This window comes from Canis lupus, chromosome 2 (assembly GCF_011100685.1).
Source record: "Canis lupus familiaris isolate Mischka breed German Shepherd chromosome 2, alternate assembly UU_Cfam_GSD_1.0, whole genome shotgun sequence".
Lineage (NCBI taxonomy): Eukaryota > Metazoa > Chordata > Mammalia > Carnivora > Canidae > Canis > Canis lupus.
In genome coordinates this window covers 40,409,995-40,431,023 of record NC_049223.1, presented here as the reverse complement: position 1 = coordinate 40,431,023, position 21,029 = coordinate 40,409,995, and the positions used below count along the sequence as shown (strand labels likewise).

Below are 21,029 nucleotides of genomic sequence, written 5' to 3'. Positions count from 1 at the left end.
GGCTGGCACAGGAGGTGGACATTAAATAATTTTGCAAATAAACATATAATTACCAATTGTGACAGGTGACATTCAGGAAGAGTGCAAGATGCCTCGAGATCATATATAAGGCAGGAAAGTGGATCTAATTTAGTTGGGGGTGCAGCCTGTAAGAGTAAGTTTTAAGTTGAGAACTAAAGGATCAGTCAGGAATAAACAAGAGGTAAAGACAATTCAGGTAGAGGGGACAATAGGTACAAAGCCCAGAGATATGAAATAGTCTGACTGATCTGAAGAGTAGAAAGCTGCCTGTGGCTAGAATATAAGGAACAAGAGGAAGAAGGATGACAATGAGACCAGCACCTGCAGTTTACTTTGGAATGTACCAAAACCAGGAAAGATTCATGCGAGGATAGACGGATGGATGAATGGATAGATACACGCACGATAAAGCAAGGCCCATCAATGGGTAATCACTGCAATTTTTTTTCCATTTTGCTTTCTGTTTAAAAATTTTCATAATAAAATGTTACAAAAGAGAGACTGGAGAAGTAGTCAGAGACCAGATCATGTGTAGCCTTGACCATAAGGAGTTTGGAATTTATCCAAAGATGGATGGAAAACCATTAAAGGATTTTGATCAGGGGGGAAATCTGATCAGGTTTTTTTTTTTTTTTTTTTTTTTTTTTTTTCAGAGCTCAATCTGTCTGCTATGCAGGGTGTGGTCGGAGGGCTAGGGAGGAAAGGAATAGGAGCAAAAAGGGAATAGTTAGGATGCCACAGCTGTACTCTCACAGCTGGCGGCAACAGTAGAGATGGAGAGAATTAGGTGACTCCTCTGATACATCGTAGAAGAGGAATGGGTGGGATTTGCTTGGTGTGACAGATTGGGCAGAGATAAAGAGAAGTGGATGGAGGTAAGTATCGAGGACAACTCCCAGGGCTTTGCAGTGAGACTGATACATAATGGAACTTTTCACTGACTCTGGAGAAAGACTTTGGAAGTTGATTAATTTGAGGGGTGTGTGAGACGTTTAGCCTCACAGCAAGATCCTCAAGCAGTTAGCTATCTGGGTCTGAAGCTCAGAAGCAAGAATGGGACTAGATGTATAATTTGGGATGTTGGCAGCATATTAAAAGTATTTAAAACCATGTGAATAGATGGGATGCCTGGGAGAAGAGCACTCTAAGGCAGAATTTGAGCCAACAAAGAAACTTATCTTGGCTTGGTATAAAAAGATTATAACAAAAAGGACCCCACAATGGAATGCCTTGGTGTAAACATAACTAACCACACGCTGAAATTATTCAACACTATATGGCCTTTTTCAACAATATGATAGAATAAGAAGGCTTCTTTTGCCTCACCCAGTCTTGGGTGAGTTGAGTGTTAGAGGGTCTCCAAACTTGAGTGAGATCTGTGTGATCTCTGAAATGTGACAGCTTTCTAGGGGCACCAGAATAAAAGTGAGAAAGTAGAAGTCTCTGCTTCCTCCACCCCACCCCCTTTTCACACACACTCCAGAGGAATCCAAGATGAAGAAAGCTAGGAAGGTACATGAAAATGGCTTTTGATATGAAGGTGCTGGGAAGGCACTAGAAAAATAAAAGGAGGTGGTGTCATATGATGGAGAGCTGCCTTGTAGTTCTTTAAGTTGCTTTGATATTTGTATGCAAATGCCACATCAGAATAGTACTTCCAATGCATATGGATGAATGTTTGAGTTCTCTGCCATTCTCGGAAAAATCTGAAATGGAAGGTGGAAGGAAGCTGCCTTACACTATTGTAAATGACCTTTCTGGGGATGGGAAATGTTCTGCTACCAAACATAATAACCAGAGTGCATTGAAAATCACTAGCAAGTATTCATTATTAGCATCCAGGTCCCCAGGGGCAATCTCAAGCCCTTTATGAGGGCTGGTCAGAAATGTGCCAATGAACCTGGGGTGAATAACATTAGGCCAGTCCTGTCAAAATATTGGTAATGCTCAATGAAAAGAGCACAGCTGTAGACTGACATTCCTAGACTCTGGCATTTGCATTTATGAAGAAACTAAAGGTCCAATATCAGCAGTTAGCTGAGGGAAGGGAACTGAGGTTTCTCAAGTATTGTCTAGTCCACATGTTTTCCTAGGTGTTTCACATATGTTTACTCATTTAATCTCTTTCAACAACCGTGAGCAAACGGTTTCATTAGTCTCATTTTTCAGACTGAGAAATTTCAAGCTTTGGAAAAGCAAAGAAATGTATGTAAGTTCACATACTTGTAAGCGGTAGAACCAGATTGGAAGCCATGACTCCCTGGACCCGAGGCATATGCTCTTTGCCCACCCCTGCTGCCTCGGGTCAGGATTTGGTGGGGGAGGGGGCGCAGAATGCAGGATATAGTCTCTGTTTTGCATATATCTCCATGGTGCACATTCAGTGCTGCTGGACTGTCTTATTCCATCTTTCTAGAAGGGCAGTGCACAAGTCTGGGCCTTCATCATTGTCCCACAGGAAGGAAATTGAACTCCTCCACCCAATGCCAGAGTCCCCAGTTGACCTTCTCTTCCAGATGTATTTTACTCTATAAGGAAAGAAGGAAACTATTTATGGGATTGAGCAAATTGTGAGAATTAGCTGGGTTTTTAGATGCTTGTCCATGTCCCCTGCTCTTAGCTTAGGATGTTAATGGTGCAGTTCCCCGGCTGTGCTGGGATGGCTCCCTGGGATCTTCTGGACACCCATTCTCCGGAGCTGGTAACAATTCCTATAGTTGGCTCAGAAGGAATGGATAGAGACAGCTGTGTGATGGCAGTTGTCCTTTGCGTATAAATGCGAAGGTGCGTGAGGCCTTGTTTTGGCCAGAGAGACTTGCCCATGCTGTTCGCCTCATCCCCCATTAAGGAGATTGCTTTCCCCAGACTTGTCATCTTACCACCAATTTGCCTTCTTTTGCCTTTCCAATAGAATGCTAGAATGAGGCTGAAAATCAGAGCAGACCAGAGCTGATGTAACACCTATCTCTTTATAAGACCATTAGGAACTGTGTCTTAAATAACCCAGGAACCCTTGAATTCTTATGCTCTAAGTTCACTGTGGAAAGAGTGGGAAGTGATGATGGTAAGATCTGTATGTGTGAAATCCACAGAAAACTAATTAGTATTAATTTTGGAGACGGGGTCATGGTGACGGAAAGTGATAAGTGTATAGAGGGGGATGTCAGACTCTCAGTTCTGTGCTTTAGAAGAAAGAGACCTGATTGCTTACAGCAAATGTAGGGAAATGAAGGGAACTCTGGATAAGGAGCAAGAAGAGTGCATGGGATCTCAGGGTCTGGAGGGACCCTGAAGGGTAGTATTTTAACCCAAGACAGGTGGGATCTGCTAGTAGGAGGGTGCCAAAGAGTACCTTACCTGTGCTGGGCTTGATGCAGGGGGACTGGCAGCCTCGTCCTCCACATGCATTGCCAATTCCACTGCTGTGAATCCACGAGGTAATGAATCCGAAGTCATCACAGAATGGCAGGCAACCTCCTCCACTTCGTGTAGGGGACTCATCTCTGTGACACTCAGCAGATACCCAAAGGTGCAGAGGGTAGACAAGCTGCAGACAGCTCTCATGGAGAATGCTGCAGCAAGGTGCCGAGCGCTCCCAGGTGGTCTAAAGGACAAAACTTGGATCCTCAAGTACAAAATATCACCAGAAGGTGTTGTAACCAAAGAGTAGAGCTTTACAAGAACCTTGAGGAGAGTAACATTGCTCATGTAACTTTGTAGAAGTCAAGTGGGGGCTGGGGACACCCAAGTTAGGAGGTTAAGAGGTCGGTTGGTTCATTATAGTTGTATTGCTGTCATTGACATTCTCCTCTATCAAATAATAACATAAGTGTCTTCTTGACACTTGAATGGATTCAACCATTACAGAAGAAGACAAAGCAAGGGCATGTGACTGGCTCAGTCAGTAGAGCATGTGACTCTTGATCTCAGGATTATAAGTTTGAGCCCCACGTTGGATGTAGAGATTACTTAAAAATTTTTTAAACTCTTTAAAAAAAAAAAAAAAGAAATAGACATAGTCAAGCATGAATTACCCTCTATCCCTACATTCATCCCACTTCCCTGCCCAGAGTTAGCACTGTCTTTAGTTGACTGTGCTTCCTCATGGCCACCTTTGGATGTATTTTGATACATTTAAATATACATGTACACGGGCAGCCCGGGTGGCTCAGCGGTTTAGTGCCGCCTTCAGCCCAGGATGTGATCCTGGAGACCTGGGATCGAGTCCCACGTTGGGCTCCCTGCATGGAGCCTGCTTCTCCCTCTGCCTGTGTCTCTGCCTCTCTCTCTCTGCCTCTCTCTCTCTCTCTCTGTGTCTCTCATGAATAAATAAATAACATCTTTAAAAAATAATAAATAAATATACATGTACACGTGTACATCGTGGGAGGGATTGTTTGCATGATTGAGTGTATACTACTTGTTTTGTTTGTACTTTGTTTTTTTCTCCCACTCAGCAATCTTGAAAGATCTTTACATGTCAGGACACCTACACCTGCCTTGTTCTTTTTAATGGCTGCATAATGCACTGTGGTATGACTGTATCATGGTTTATTTAGTAGTTCCTTGTACATGGATGGAAAGCTATTTCTGGCTTTTTTTTAAATACTAAATATGATGCTGTGGTGAACTATCTATCTATCTATCGTTTGTGTTCAAAAGTTCTCCTTCCTGATTTTACCACCTTTAAAACCAAGAGGCTAGTTCCTATTTCTCAGCAAAGAGGCAAGAAGGACTCTTTGGTCCTTTACTTCTTTAATAAACCTAGGATAAGTCATGTAACTGCATGAGCTTGCATTTCCTAATGTAGAATATGGGCGCACCTGGCATATCTACTTATCTGTGCAAAGCACTGTATGTCCTATGACCATTTTGAATTCAAGTGTTCATAAAGAACAAGGTTGATTGGTAGCAATTGTGGAAGACTTGCTATGTGCCAGGAACAAACTTTGAGTTTTGAAGGATTTTTCTTATTTAGTCCTCGAAACTCTAGAGGTCAATGCTGTCCTTATCCCCCGTGAAGTGAAAAGTTGAAGCAAAAATGAGATTATTACTTGTCCAAGGTCACCCACCAGTAAGTGGCGGAACAGAAGTCATTTCAGGGTTTGACAGTGTAGTATATGGACACGCCTGCTTAAGACAGAAGTTGTGATGTTGACACGGGGAAAAGATTATTCATTTTTTCTACAGAAAGGTGATTTTGAATCAATGCCAATACAAAAGGCCTAATTTTTATCAAAATTTAAAAAATGAACAGAGGGAACCTTCGAAGAGGATGGAGCATTGTATCCAGTGAGGTAGAATGCACACGAGAAGACCTGGGTGCTATTCCCAGTCCCACCATCATAATTAGGTACTTTTGCTCTGTGGGCTTCAAGTTTCCTAATCTCCTAAAATGAGGCTAACGATGGGGGGAGGGGTGGCATGCTCTCTCTCTAGATTTTTCTGGCTCTAAGTTTCTTTGATGCCCTATGTCTGTATTTGATGTGCTGTGTCGTTTAGACCTCTTTAGTCTATTGTGACACTGTGCTCATAGGTGAGCATGGGGACACAGGCATTGGCTTTAAATGGCCCCACAACTCCAGGCTTGGCTATAGGAACCAATGGGTCAGATCATCCTTCTGGCAAGAAGTCTCTGGTGCAGCCAAGAGGTGGAGCCAGAAAGGGAAGCATCTCTTTGCCAAAAGCTGCTGCAGATGGAGGAGCCAGTCTGTCTGGGCGGCCCATGACTTTGAGAGGAGCCATTTGGCAAAGTTGTTGGCAGGAGCTGCCTTGCAGCGTGAATGCTGGAGACTGTCCTGGCTGGAGTGAATCAGGGATGCAGCAAAGGTGCCTGGTGGAACAAATAACCATCTGGTGAGCAGGGTGCTGCTCATCTTGCCACACTGACAGCGAAGAGCGAGTGCCAATCGGTGAGGCTGGGCTCTCCATGCCACGATCTGACAGGCACAATAAAATGTCTCCCCTGCTGTTGTACACTCCTTGGAGGGGGTTGTAAATCCCATGTGAACCTCTTCGTGTGGAAATCGGGAAGGCTCTAGTGTCTTCCGCTATTAGAGGAAAGAAAATTCACAAAGTCAAACAAAATATACTTACTATATTTGTTGCCAGCTGCTGTGTTGGTTATGCTGGTGACTAAGGTGAATGAAGTAAAAATTTCTGTTGTATTTGAGCAGATGATACTCTGTCCTGCTCAAAATACACTTAACCCTCCAAGCAAGCCTTTGTGAGTCTGTGCTGTGCTCGCCTCTCTGTTACATCAGGTGGCTGAGGTGGTGGAGTCAGACCCCGCCTGGTTCCGGAATCACTCCAGCAGTACTAGTTCCATGGTCTTGAACAGGTCACTCTGTCTCTGATGATTTCTTTTACTTAGAAAATATGGCAGGTGTTGAAGCAACATGCCCTGGTTAGCATGCTATCATTTATATGTGAGAAGTACATTAAAAAGAATGCCTCTCTTATTCTGTGCTTTTGAGACCAATGCTTGATGGTCAATTGGAAAAATCAAGGCAGAAGAAAAAAAGTTTGAATGCTGTTTTAAATAGCATTGCCTAGTTTTGACGAAGTGTCTGTTGAAGAATCAAGGCTTCATCTTTGAATATGAGTCTGCTGAAGGGGTCTTGTATTTTTCTTGTACAAACCACACCCAAAATGACAAAAAGCATGTCTGAGTTTGGTTTCCTTGAGGTTAAATGACAGCATAGACACTTGAGAAGCCATCTTACCACCGACCCTTCTAGATTTTTTACAGCTGTCCCATATCTTTTATCTCTCCCACATTTAATCTGACAGCTCTTTGTCATCTTTTGAAAGCATCTGACTTCGTTTTTGTATAAAATAATCCTCTTCTAACTTTCCTCACCATTCTTCATCACCTTCCGTGATATTTGGTTAACTAACAAGTAAAACTGGCATCAAGAGATATGGGAACAAACAGAACTGCCTCGCGGTAAACATGCATCTGAGCCAGAAGAAGCAGGAGTGTGCCTGTGTCCCAGAGATTAGCCTGCTAAATTAGCTGTGAGTATAGAGCATCCTGTAGGCCTGTTTTTTTTTTTAATTTTTATTTATTTATGATAGTCACACACAGAGAGAGAGAGAGAGGCAGATACATAGGCAGAGGGAGAAGCAGGCTCCATGCACCGGGAGCCCGACGTGGGATTCGATCCCGGGTCTCCAGGATCGCGCCCTGGGCCAAAGGCAGGCACCAAACCGCTGTGCCACCCAGGGATCCCTAGGCCCGTTTTATAGAAGCAACAGAAGGCATTTTTTCATCCAATAAGCCTGTTCTTAGATGTCTGTTAAAAGAGCTTCCGTGGGGCCCCTGAGTGGCTCAGTTGGTTGGGCAGCCACTCTGGGTTTTGGCTCAGGTCATGATCTCCGAGATCAAAGCCCTGATTCAGACTCTGCATTGAGTGCAGAGTCTGCTTGAGATTCTCTCCCTCTGCTCCTCCCCAGTTCAGCTCTCCCCACCCCCAAATAAATAAATAGATTTTTTTTTCTTCTAAAAAAAAAGAGCTTCCATTTTAACTATGGTGAGGAGAAAGAGCCACCATGTACTAAGTGCTTGCAGTGTGCCGGAAATTGAATACCATTCTTTGTACTTAATATATTCTATGTGATATACTATATATCATGCGTGTATGTTTATATTGTGCAGTATATTGATGTGTATATGATACAGATATGTGCACATTTGCGTGTCTATTTCATTTACTCCTCACAGCTAACCTCAGAAGTATGTACAATTGAAGCTTAATTAGGGGACTTTTAGATCTTATTCATTATTGTCCGATATCCATCTCCTAGCACGGTGCCTGGCAAATAGCGCACATTACATGTTTATTAAGGAACTAAGTGGATAGGCTCCTATTTCACTGATAATGAAACTGAGGCTTAGAGAATTTGTAGGATCTGTCCAGTGTCAATCAGCAGACTCGGATTTAAAATACAGAAGTGTCTGACACAAAAATACAAGTTCTTAAGAACGAAGTTAGGTATATTAGAATAATGTGGGGGTTTTAGAATAAAACTCTCAGACATATGCTTTCGGTTAAAAAAAACATCCAATAGGATAATAATTTGATAGCTCTACTTTGCACAAGTATGTAAATATTCTAGAACAGGAATTGGTAAACTTTCCTATAAAGAGCCAGGTGGTCAACATTTTAGGTTGTGCTAACCATACAGTCTATGTCCCAGCTACTCATCTCTGTCTTGGCTACATGTGGTCATGGCTGTATCTAGCAAACAACTCTGTTTACAAAATCAAGTGGTGGCCCTTGGATGGTAGTTTGCCCATTCTAAAGAAATGTTTGGAACTCAATAGTCATTCAAAAAATGTTGGCTTTCCAAATGAGTGGTTGCAGTAAGTGCTGGAGAGACTATTTATTTATTTATTTATTTATTTATTTATTTATTTATTTATTTAGAGACTCTTTATTGAACAGGAATGGCTTATGGCCAAAGTGGAGTCTTGGTGGGATTCTGATAGGTAATGAGGAGGGGCAAAGACTGTCTTCATAGAGAAGAGGGGTCTTTTGCAATATGAGGGGGCAAAAGTATGGAAAGAGAATAGCATACTATTTGAGCAAATTAGCTAGAAACTAGACACATAACAGACTTCGATAGCCCGTTAGAATCCCTGCACATAACCTTACCTCTCTTAGTAGTGTCCCTCAAATGGTCACTCCATAGTCATTTAAAAATACTTATTATATACAAGGCACCATGCTAAACAAACAAAAAAAACCCAGTGAAAAAATTAAAAACAAAGACTCTGTCCTTATAGAACTTGCATTCTATTGGGAAGACACACATGAAATAAACATAAACATAAGAATATGAATATAAATTTTATTAAATACTATGTAGAAAAAGAAAAGCGCCTATGAGAACAGAAGATATGTTCACTGATGAAAACTTGGACTATAAAGAAAAGTGAAAAAAAGAAAATTGATTTTACCTCTAGCCCCAGACATAAACATTACAAATATTTTCAATGTATTTTCCAGGCTGTGTGAGTATGTGCATGTGCGTGTAAGAGAAAGGGACGGATGCTACTGGAATTATATGTAAAATGGTATCATATCTATTTTTGTTTTGTTTGTTTATGTTCCAAATAAAACTGTGAGCATTCTTCTATAACATCGTATAGTTCACCCACAATTTTACCATTCATCTAATGCTGGAAGTTTAGATTATTTCCAATATTTTGCTATAATAATTGTGTGATAAATAATTGCTCTCTAGTTATTTTCTTAGAAGAGTTTTCTAAAGTCAAGATTCCTGGGTTAAATGGTACAAATAATTGTTTCTAGATACAAACAATTAAGTTTCTGGATAATAATTAATATGTTTTCTAGAAAAATCTGTACCAAGGAAGACCTTTGTGGTTGCTGTGGCTTTCTCACCATTGCCTGGTCTGTGTGTTTCCTCAACCTCTCATTGTCACAGATTTTCAGAGGGAATTTACACAGGTGGAGTAGAAATAAATTCATAAAGACATAACCATTGAACCTTAATTTGCTCCTTTGCCCTTGTCCTTCCCCAAAGCCCATGTACTTCTACCCAATCCGAGAGGGGAGGCAAGCTCAATTCTCAGCCTCTGCCATGAAAGACATGGGTGAGTCATTCGTTCTCTGGGATTTAGTTGCCCATCTATATTAAATATAATGACTTTCATGGTTTCAGGCCATCAGTTGTACATAAGTATATGGAACCTGGTGACCCAGAAATGTTAATTTTCCTCAAACTGATAAGTAAGTGACTTCGAAGAATGATTGACCCACTGTAACAACCAGTATGGTTGTTTAATGAGCTAGTCCTCTCCTGGGGTTCAAATTTGACATTTCTGAAAGCTGTGATGCTTTTTTTTTTCTATTAATACTGTGTGTGGTTCAATGCAATTTGAACTCAGGTAAATCTGTGGAAACTAAACTTTACCTATCATTGACTTAAGACTTGCAGACATCTCTAGCTCTCCTCCAAAAGTTGGGTGCATGATTTGATGGAATTGGAAAGTATAAATCTTATAAACTGCCAGTGGGATTGTATTTTTAGTGAGTGATTTTAGTCCCTTTTCAAAATATATGGGCTGTCTGCATTTTAGTAGTCACTGGGGATTTTAGGTAGGAGTTGTTTTGAAGTCTCAATCCATTTTGTGTGAGTATTTGGGACATATTTCTCCCTGGAAGTGAGAATACAAAGTTCTTCGAGACATTTTTTTAATTTAAATTTTTTATGAAGTTTTAAAAAAAATGATACATAGATAGTGACCTAACAGGCAGATAAAATTTAAAGGATACATGGCTGTCTGACTAGCTGGCTGACAGGCTGGCTGGCTGCGTGGATGGGTGGCTATTTGAATGGATAAAGATTTGTGATAATCAGGAGACTCAGTTGCTTCTTCAGAGGACTAAAAGTATTAAAACATCTTCTAGAAACGTCAGTTTTCAATTATAATTTGGGATTTTAATATTAAAATCTCTCCTCTCCTTTCTCTTCTCTCTAGAAAGCCAGGGCAGGTGGGATGGGATGAGAGAGTGAGTATTGATCAGGGCAGCACATATTCCTGGGAATATGCTTCCAGGAAGCCCTCACTGGTACTGGTTTTAAAAAGGAAATATGACAGAGGGGAGAAGAGCTGCCCTGGACAATCCTGAGCTAACAGAAAAGACTGGGACAGTTCAGTGCTTCCAACTGACATCTCTTGCAGTGACCAATACCTAATCCCATCCCAGTTCTGTAGGATTAGCCTGGATGAAACTAACATTCTATGCTTTGAAAGTCACAGCCCTCTGGTCACTTGATAGGATGTAGGGAGAATGTTTTTCATGCAGTGGCATTTGTGAATGAGGTGTATTTCCCAGTAGGTTCTCTGACCCCTTGCAGGGTCAGAGATCAAAGACTTGCTGAGGTCTCCCCAGGACCTGAAGAACTCTGTGCACAGTGGTGAGAAAAAAAAAAAAAAAGCTGTCTGATTATCATATTGTGCTTCTGTTGCCAACATGCTTACTCAGTCCCTGAGCTTCCTCAGCACAATTTGAGATGGAAATTTTCTGATCAGAATTTTTCCTATAAGTCTCAGAAACTTGGATTTAAGCCCATTATGTGGGCCAGGCTTTTTCTTTCTCCAGTTACTTGACAAGCAGGTTGCCTTTGAGTCACTCATTTGGATGGCCTTGAACTAGACATTGGCACGTGCTGAAAAGACAAAATATTTTCCCGCTTGTGTTTGGCCCTTTAAGAAGTTTGGGCTGTCGACTATTTTGTCCTGTGCTTGTAAACTTTACTGCTTCCTGACTGTCCCCTCATGTCTCTGAGTCTCCTAACTGAGATCCCAAGTCAACCATGTGGGCTTGTCCTGGGTCCTCAGCATCCCAGGCCACCCCTGTTCCCTGCTTCTATATGTACCATTTAGTACCTGGTACCTGCATGTCCTGCCTTGAATCTTCCTGGTACCTGCATGTCCTGCCTTGAATCTTCATTTTCCCATGAATTAATTTTTTTTAATTCCTTGGGTTTTTTAAATCATAACAACAGTGCTATGATATATAGATATTTTCCCCATTTCATGAATGCAGACACCAAAATCCAAGTTTAGATAGCCTGCCAGGAAGAGGAGGACCTGCACATTGTCTCCCCAGCTAGAAAGAAACTCGTGGAAGATAATTACCACCCTTTCACTCCTTTATCCTACAGATGACAGTACAGTGCTTGACACATAGGTGCTTTGTAAAAGTGGTTTTGAACTTGATTTGAGTTGGAGAGTAGATTGATAATATCACTGTAGTTAGGACATCAGCCAGGTACCTATTCTTTGCTCACGAGTTTAAACTTACAGCTCCGTCCAGACATGATCAGCCTAGGTTTTCCTACCCCGACTGGAGTTTAAGGATGTGCTATATGATTTTTGCAATCACTTGGAAATTGTGCCAGCTAATTAAGAACATAGCCTATTATTCAGTCACTCATTTTTTTTGTTTATATGTTTTTTCATTTTACTCTTTAACCTTTCAGCAAGTATCAGTTGAATAACTAAAACCTCACTCATGCTATAATGAGTTGGTATATGATGACATAAGTATGAAAAAAATATATCAAAGCTTATTACCACTGGGTTATGTGGGGAGGAGAGGAATAAGTACAAAAAAGGCAATTAAAAAATTAAAGGAAGCCATATCCATGATAAAAGTGGTATATATAATATTATTTCTCTTCTATAAACTTCTGTGTGTGTTCATAAAGAATTCCATGGAAAGAATGGCTAGTAGAATATTAATGATTGCTATGTCAGGCTGATGAAATTTTAATTCTTACTGTTTATATTTTCTGATGACAGTTTTCAATAAGTATAAACACTGTTTCTGTAATAGGAACAATAAAGCTGTCATTATGGTGAAAACAATTCATGGAGTGTCCACTACGTGCAAATAACAAGTCTGTGGGTATCAGTGTAGTAAATATCCACCAGAGTTCTTCGTTTTTCTCTGAAGTCACATTAATAATTCTTCAGATAAAAATCGGAAAGGAACCTGGAAGAGTAGTGATATATAAAGACTAGTAACTCTAGAATTTTGTAACAAGAATTCCATTTGAGTTCTCTTACCTGTAGGTCTGTGTGCAGGGGCTTTGGCAATGAGCTTGGCCCTTAGGTTCAGAGCCACCTTTGTCCTGTGTCTGGGCTGAAACAGTAAAGGTCAGGTATCACTGACCTCAGCCAATCACTTCATAAGGGGGCTAGGAAAGGGTCTGGATAAGTCATTGAAAATATATTGCAATGATGAAAAAGCCATCTAAGAAAAAATGTCCTAGAGCCTGGAGGGTCAGAGCCAGCCCCTTTGCACACGAAGGATCTCACAGACTGAGTTTATTGACATAGAAGGTGGTTTTAATTACCCTGAAGGAATTTCTGGCATGTTTTGCCAAAGCCAATCTTTAAATGTTTAATCAGTGGATTTCTGACAACCAGGCCTACTGGAGAGATCTGCATATGGGGGCAGTTGGTCAAGTGTAGAGTGTATTGCAATGTGGCTGCTAGTGATGGAACATGGTAGGTTTATTTTATCAGATAAATTTAGGCCTGAAAATACCAAATTCCACCCATGAAATGATCTTGGCTTTGGAGGATTATGGCATGTTTTACGTCTGAGAAGCTTTGGTTTCCTTCTCAGCCATAGATCACCATCTAAACAAACTCCACTACCTTTGCTTTTGGTGTCCTGAAAGTAAATTTGATAAGGTGATCTAGAGCCAGAGTTTAAGTGATAAATCAACCAGCTTCATAGTCCCACACTAGTGACTTGTAAGAAGGAATATGCCTTTCCAAGTACAGGCCCAAGGAAAATGTAAACTTATTATCATTTACTTTAATTTTACCCATTTGTGTTGACCTACAAAATATTTTAAGAAAAAAACTAAAATAGGAAAATAGCATGAAGGTGTCACATCACAAAGCCATTTTAATCTGTCAGATAACTTGAGGGGAAACCAGAGTCCAAGATAAATGTAAAAGCACCAAAGAAATTGTTTCCTTGATTTTTGCCTCTTTGCTCCAGTGTCTAGGTTGAATCCTCCTGCTAAGACTATAAAAATAGTCAATAGTGCTACATTACTATCTTTGATTCATCTCTTCACATTTAACTCCAGATGGAATTTCTTTTTTGTTCTCCTTGTATAAAAACGTCCTTCACACTATCCCCTTTCACTGCTGTCCCAACTAATCTACATAGAAGCCAAATTCTACTCTCTAATGTAGACATGCAAGGGAGAGTAAGTCGGCACCTTGAAATCTGAATAGGAATCCAAAGGCATCTTTGGCAGGATCTCCTGCGTCTCCCTTTGAGCTACTGAGAGTGTCTGTGTGCTGTAAGTGACAGTGGTTTAGTGATAATCCAAAAAGGATGGAAAGGTTTCTCAGGCTATTTCATACTGATGTTCACTGATCTGTGGACTTGCCAAGCTTACAGGGAAGAAAGGCCAATGGAAATGAATCCCTCTTAACCATAACAACTGAGCAAACAGTTCCACAGATATTTATGGTACAGCTGATAACTATCAAGTTTAAATGATCCCTCTTCATCTTGTCTTTTAAACTAGTCTGTAGGTAGGGGCCCTTGGGTGGCTCAGTTGGTTAGGCCCCTGCCTTCTGCTCAGGTCCAGATCCCCAGGTCCCAGGATGGGACCCACATTGGGGGGGTCCTTGCTCAGCGGGAAGCTTGCTTCTGCCTTTCCCCCTGCCTGCGGCTCTCCCTACTTGTGCTCTCTCTGTCAAATAAATAAGTAAAATCTATCAATAGGAGATCCCTGGGTGGCTTAGCGGTTTAGGGCCTGCCTTCGGCCTGGGGCATGATTCCGGAGTCCTGGGATCGAGTCCCACATCAGGCTCCCTGCTTCTCCCTCTGCCTGTGTCTACCTCTCTCTGTGTGTGTCTCTCATGAATAAATAAATAAAATCTTAAAAAAAATATTTTAAAAACATCAATCAATCAATCAATCAATCAATCAAGTCTATGGGTAAACCAACTTGGTTTAACCAGGTTACTGGTTATTGCCAAATCTTAGGCAAGGAAAGAGTTACATAAAATAATGCCATCTTAAACTTGTGAAGGGGATTTATATTTTTACAAAGTATTTTCACAGCTCTTACTACTCTGCACAAAAAAATTGGTGAATGAGTTTCTTATTTCCTCATTGTGAAAACTGAAATCTAGTAGAGTTAATCAATTTGCCCATGATCACATAGCTGGTTTGTGGTGGAGACAAGACAGAGGTGCAGAGATCTGATCCCTAAAACAGAGCTTTTCTCATGATGTTAGAAACAGAATCAACTTTTACTGAACTCTCAACTGGATGAAGTTTTGCAGTCTTGGGGAAAAAATGTTCATTTTTGCTGACTCTCTCTGCAAGATATTGGCTACCTACATCCTTAGCACAAGGTTCTTTGGGTGGAGCAACTTGGCATGTCCTTTGTTGGGCATTGGGTGTGGGGTATATTGCATTTCTAAGGTCATTCATTGTTACTATTCCAAATGGAAGGGTCTTGAGGCCATACTTCTGGCCACTGCCTTTGGTGCAAGCCTTAGAGAACTAGAGTTTAACATGTATGAAGATGTGGAGAAGGCAATAGACTTGGTTCAGCTTCGTGACTGCATATGGCACCCAAATATCTAACTCACAAGTATCTGCCATTTAAAGCAAAAAATAGATAAGAAAGAATGGATGCATTATCACTAACACCATTCTTTTCCCTGGAAACATAATATAAGGGTAGTGAAGCTACATTTACTGAATGATTCTAACATGTTGTATATTTCTTTTGCTTCATTTCCATTTAAATATGTGAGCAATGAATTCTTTATAAAGAAAAGAGGCTTACTACTTAAATCATCTACCTCTAATTGCTCATATGTAAAATCAGGATAATGCTAGTAACTACTTCTATGGTTGTTGTAAGCATTAAGTGAAATAGTTGTACAGTGGGTAGCTCAGTACCTGGCATAGATGAAACATCAGTTAAGTAGTTGTTTGGTTCTCTTTAGTATTTCTAGAAGACCTAACTGGTCGTATTATTTGCACCGGATACATTCTTTCTGCCCACCAAATCCCTAGAATCCTACTAAGGATTCTACTAAGAAAATGAATTTAAGGGATCCCTGGGTGGCGCAGCAGTTTGGCACCTGCCTTTGGCGCAGGGCGCGGTCCTGGAGACCCGGAATCGAGTCCCGCATCGGGCTCCCTGCGTGGAGCCTGCTTCTCCCTCTGCCTGTGTCTGCCTCTCTCTCTCTCTCTCTCTCTCTCTCTCTCTCTCTCTCTGTCTATCGTGAATAAATAAATAAAATCTTAAAAAAAAAAAAGAAAGAAAATAAATTTAACGGGTTAACAACACTGACTCTGGAGAACACCAGGTTTGTATTCTGGCTTCACCACTTGCTAGCTCTGTGACCTTGAGCAAGTTCAGCCTTGCTAAACACAGGTGCCTCCTCTGTAACAATACAGATAAGAAAGCTGAATTTCCTAAGATTGCTGTGACTATTAAATACAACAGTGTATGTGATGTACTCAGTATCAAGTGTGTTGTAGCTGCTACATAATGTTGGGTTGTGTTTTCATTAATATTAGTTCATCTATCTAGATCCTAAACAAAATCATTAGTGCCAAAAGATGGTTGTTTTCATTACAAAACAGAGGAGAAATAATGCCCTAACCTTAATCTATGATCCAGTATCAGATCAAAACACTGATCTTTTTAAAATAAATATAATCTCATATAATAATATATGGAATCTTGTGAGAGTCTAGGCCAACTGCTGCCCTTTTCTGAATATGAAATAAAACATTAGGAAATGAAAATCCATTATCTACTCTATGCAACATCAGTAGGATAGTTTTTAAAGGTAATAGCTTTGAGATATTAAAAAAATAATGATAATAAATAAATTATAAACCTCCCTTTCTATATTAGTGGTATGTTGAAGCTTCTTATTAAGGCTTAATTTTGTTGTTGTTGTTTTTAATCCTGTAGCTTTATTTTTAGTACTACTTGTATTGCCTTATTCATTGATTCTTCTAGAGTATAATCCCAATACCTCTGGACACTTTAAGGGAAAGAGAGGCTTTTCTAATCAGTGAAGTGACCCATTCCTGTTTCTGAATATTTGTAGTTGCTTAAAAGTTATGTGTACCAGAGCAGTCTGTATTTTTACCCATTGCTCCTAGCCCTAGACTGTGAAGCCTTACCTCAATAGCTTTGTATCCTTGCACTCTTGATCCCTGTTTAACTACATGAAGGTCACTCCCCTAAAAGCCCCCAGGCTCCTGAAAACTTCGTACAAGTCTTCTGGCCACTGTTTTCAATCTTAATGTTTATTTGAACCACCTGAAGTGTTGGTTAAATAAAAATTGCTAGGTTCCTCCCAGAGACTCTAATTAAATAGGAGTGGGAGAGAGCCCGAAAATTTGCTTTCTAGTGGAGTCCTAGGTAAAGTCCCTGTTGCTGGTTGGAAGCAACACTTTGAGAATCCCTGCTCTCCAAAACGTGAAGGCAGCCCACTTCCAGTTGAGGCTGAAGCACAGAGAGGTTTTATAGTGTTGGCTATTTTACTGTATTAGCCTGGATTTTGCTAGACAAGGAGCAACCTCCTACCAAGAGGCTATGGGGGGAGGGGGCGCTTGGGGAGTGTGTAATGCACCTGTATGTTACCAAAAATTGAAGCATCACTACCTCCTGGAGTCTGGATCTGAACCCCATGTTTGTCACAGGAGCCAAGGGAGAAACCAAGACAGAGAATAGTGGCACAATAATGAAGCATGAATTATCCAGATGAAAGCACCTATGGAAATAAAGGTATTAGTATTATTATTTATACCTACTATTCTTAATAAAATAGCAATATGGAAGTGTTGAATAGTTCCACTTGCTTTAAAGTTGCTCTGGGGGACTCAAATCAATTAATTCACATTTTAGAAAGAACATGTAGATAATAGGCACTGTTTGACTTAGTGTTTTCAGAATGTGTTTTGATGAAATGTGTTGGTACACAGCGATAACAAATAATGACTGGTTATAAAGCTAACCAGGAGAGAGGCAAGGCTCTGTAAGAGTAGATCCTACCGTATAAATGCTAGCAAGGTATATGTAGAATAGGCTAGAAAATTAGACAGATGTATTAACTGCTCTAACAGAGTAAAAGCATTGGGTCAGGAGGCGAAGAAACAGACAAGAGCTTCTTACTGTGTACAATGAAGAATGAAGGGCCTTACCAAATGGCAATTTTTTGAATTAGGAATGAAATCTGGAAATTACTATGTAGAAAAAACAGTAACTTCTAAACCATATTAAATGCGTGGAGGCCCTTCCCACCTGATTGGAATGAAGTAGCATGAAGGCTTCTGCTAGCTTTGTTTTACTCCCTTCTTGAAACTATGTAGTGAGACTGTTGAGCTTCACAGCCTCCACAATTGGCCTCCACTGTATGGGGGCCCTGGGCAATAATACTTGGTACCAAAGAACTCTAATTTTTATTTGAGAAAAAGAATCCTTAGAGAATTCTCCCCTGAGGTGGAAGTTTGTAATGGAGATAGATAAAAACTCTGAGTCAGATTGAGGAGTAACACCTCAGAAGTTTCTTTTATTTATTTATTTTTTAAGATTTTATTTATTTATTCATGAGAGACAGAGAGAGAGAGAGAGAGAGAGAGCGAGGCAGAGACACAGGCAGCGGGAGAAGCAGGCTTCATGCAGGGAGCCCGATGTGGGACTCGATCCCGGGACTCCAGGATCACGCCCTGGGCTGAAGGCAGGCACTAAACCGCTGAGCCACCCAGGGATCCCCTAGAAGTTTCTTTTAAGAAAAGGTGTGGGGGGGGGGGAAGAAGAGTTTTCAGACAAATACGTACTCTAAGAAAATAAAACGAAAAACGTGGTCAAAGACTTAAAAGGAGAAGGAAACAAAGAGTAGGTGTACGTATTTATGGATATGGATACATGTTCCTGTATATTCTCTATCAAGTAATGGGTATGGGTGAGTCAGGCTTTGGTGTCCCAAGGCAATTATGCACCCTTTGCTTTATACATTTATATAGGATCCACATAGCCTATATTTCTTCATGTGCTTTTTTATTTAAGAAAAAAAGGCAGGCCTTGTTTTCAAAAAATACCTTGGGGTGTTTGTGTTGGGGGGTGGGGTCTAGCTCTTTCCTTGCAATAGAAAAACTCCACATTTTTCTGTCTGATCTATTTTAATAAAGAGTTTACATCTCTTATAATGTAGTGTACCTTTCATTCCTACCAGCCAGGTAACCTTTTCAGTGTGTTCTAATGTGGTTTTGATTGGGGGTATGCGTTTCATTTGGTTTGGCATAAGTTGCTGCCTTAATGAGATAAGACTAGATGGACTTGGAATGGGTTTCCCTGAAGTTGCCAACCTTTATGCCAGCCCTGCCTCCTCTAAGAGGGAGGGGAGGGGGGAGGATTGGTGCACTTTGTTATTTGGTCATGTTTTTCTGACCTGTGTCATGTCAGACTCGAAATTTCCAAAGGCACACAAGTGGCAAGTGGGAAAGAGTTCAGAGTCAGAATTTTGAGAGCTTGTTGTGAGGAAGAATGCTTTTCGTTGCACCTTATCAAGTCCAACTGTTTCTGAAAAATCCTTTCCAAGTACAAAGACGGTGCCCTTTTCAAAATGCTGAGGGATTGGTAACTAAGCATTGTGCATAACTCTGTGATTAAGTGTGAGGTATAAAATGAAAGAATGTGCGTGTGTTAACATAATGTAAGCATCACTTCGAGACATTATTTTCACAAGTTACGCTACTTTCTTTGGAAATGGAATCCATTAAAATTCGGTTAAGATTGCTTTGAGTTTTCATCGTGAGGCTAAGATTATTTAATAGCTCGTAAGGCAAAAAGCCAGGGAGGACTCTCTTCTGTCTTCCTGAATGGTGCTCCAGCGAGAAATCCTACTGTTCCATGTAGCAGCAGAGTGGTGTGAAAGGAGTGTGCCGTCAGCCTTTCATTTACTAAGTATTTATCTGCCTAGTGCTGTGCTTTGTACTGGAATGCCGAGGTGTAGTGTTCAGAGCCGGTCTCTTCCCTTAAGGAACTCATGCATCAGTAGGGGACACAGGACAAAGCAGGATGAAAAATTCTGTGATTAGGACGCACAGGGGCCGTGAGATGATGTGCGAGGGCTCAGAGGCGGGCTTGTAAAGAAAGAGATAGCTCAGCTGAGGCCTGAAGGATAAAGAGAGGGAGGAAGAATGAAAAGTTTCCAGGTAGAGAGAATGGTATGGTCAGAAGAGACAATGGCTTCATCCTACCTGAGTCCTTCAGTAGTTCAGGGACTTTAGGAAAAAGTCTGTCTGGAAGACTTAGTTTCTTTACCTTCCTTTGGGAGATGGTGGTGATGATAGTGGTAGCTGAGTTGGTGGCCATGGTGGGTGCTGGTTGTGGTCATAGAGGAAGACAAAGAGGGAAACGATAGCAGCTAATATTTATTCAGCACCTATTATGTACTATGTTTAAATACGCTAAGCACTTTCTGTGTGTTCATTACCTACTAGAGTTTGACAGTCACCTTCTGAATGTAGGTACCATCATTATCTCTGTTTTACAGATGAGAAAAGTGAAGCTGAGAAAAGCTAAGTAATTTACTGAAGGTCACCTTGCTAGTAAGTGGAAAAGACCTGACTTGCAAACAGAAGTTGACTCTAGAGCTTGCGTTTTCCACCATTACTGTGTTATTAATAATCTGACTTTTTCAGGGGCTGATATAAATAAAGATGAGCAGGATAACTCATTTGAAAGAGATTTTTAAACTGCATGGAACTCTAAGCTGTCTTTGCACATGTTGAGCTGAGGCATGAGTCATATGCTCTGCAGCTAGCCTAGAATAAAAAAGTAAAAATGGCTTCAGCAATGTATGGGCTGCCTTCCCCTGCCTTATTAGCAATTCCTCTAATCGTATGGCCTCAGCATGTTAATAGTCAAACATGGCATTCCCCAGGGGACGTTTTTTTGAAGCAACAGAACATTATATAAGATGGACCATGGATTTGCTTCCAAATGGCAATTGCTATGTTACAAAGTCCTCAAATATTTCTGAGATTGTTAATCTCTGTTATTCACTCCCTGCCCCTCTGTGACTGCTCAGCACAAAATGAAATGGAGGCTTGGCAATGGTCGGATTCTTTTTGAGTCTTGGCTTCTAATATGGGTAATCCAAACCCTCAACTGGATTTTTTGAATTTCTGGACTACCCAGTTGACATGTCTGTGTATACGTATATGTATTCCCTACCCTGCCTCCATGCTTTGCCAAACAGTCTCTGTTCCTGTCCCTTAATATTTTGGACAGTCTCCCTTGTGCTCTGGGCCCATATCTGCACCTCTAATCAGCCATCATGTGAGGAATTGAGGACTGCCTGTACTAGTATCACACAAGGAGGTTCGTGTGGCTCACCAATACACTAGCAGTCACTGGGAATAATTGAAAATGTTCATAGAGGT

The 21,029-nt window shown here is 40.8% G+C and overlaps 1 protein-coding gene across 14 annotated transcripts in view; it reads left to right on the top strand.

Moving 5' to 3' along the window:
• Positions 1 to 21,029, top strand: part of PPP2R2B (protein phosphatase 2 regulatory subunit Bbeta) — a 439,907-nt gene that overhangs the window by 179,128 nt on the left and 239,750 nt on the right. For 6 of the 14 annotated variants that reach the window (XM_038530535.1, XM_038530536.1, XM_038530539.1 and 3 more), the window contains one exon: positions 17,283 to 17,367. The exons of the other annotated variants lie outside the window; for them this stretch is intronic. In XM_038530535.1, coding sequence (XP_038386463.1) covers positions 17,331 to 17,367 — 37 coding nt within the window. In that variant the 5' untranslated portion in view covers positions 17,283 to 17,330. The remainder of the gene's footprint in view (positions 1 to 17,282; positions 17,368 to 21,029) is intronic. 14 annotated transcript variants of the gene reach the window in all.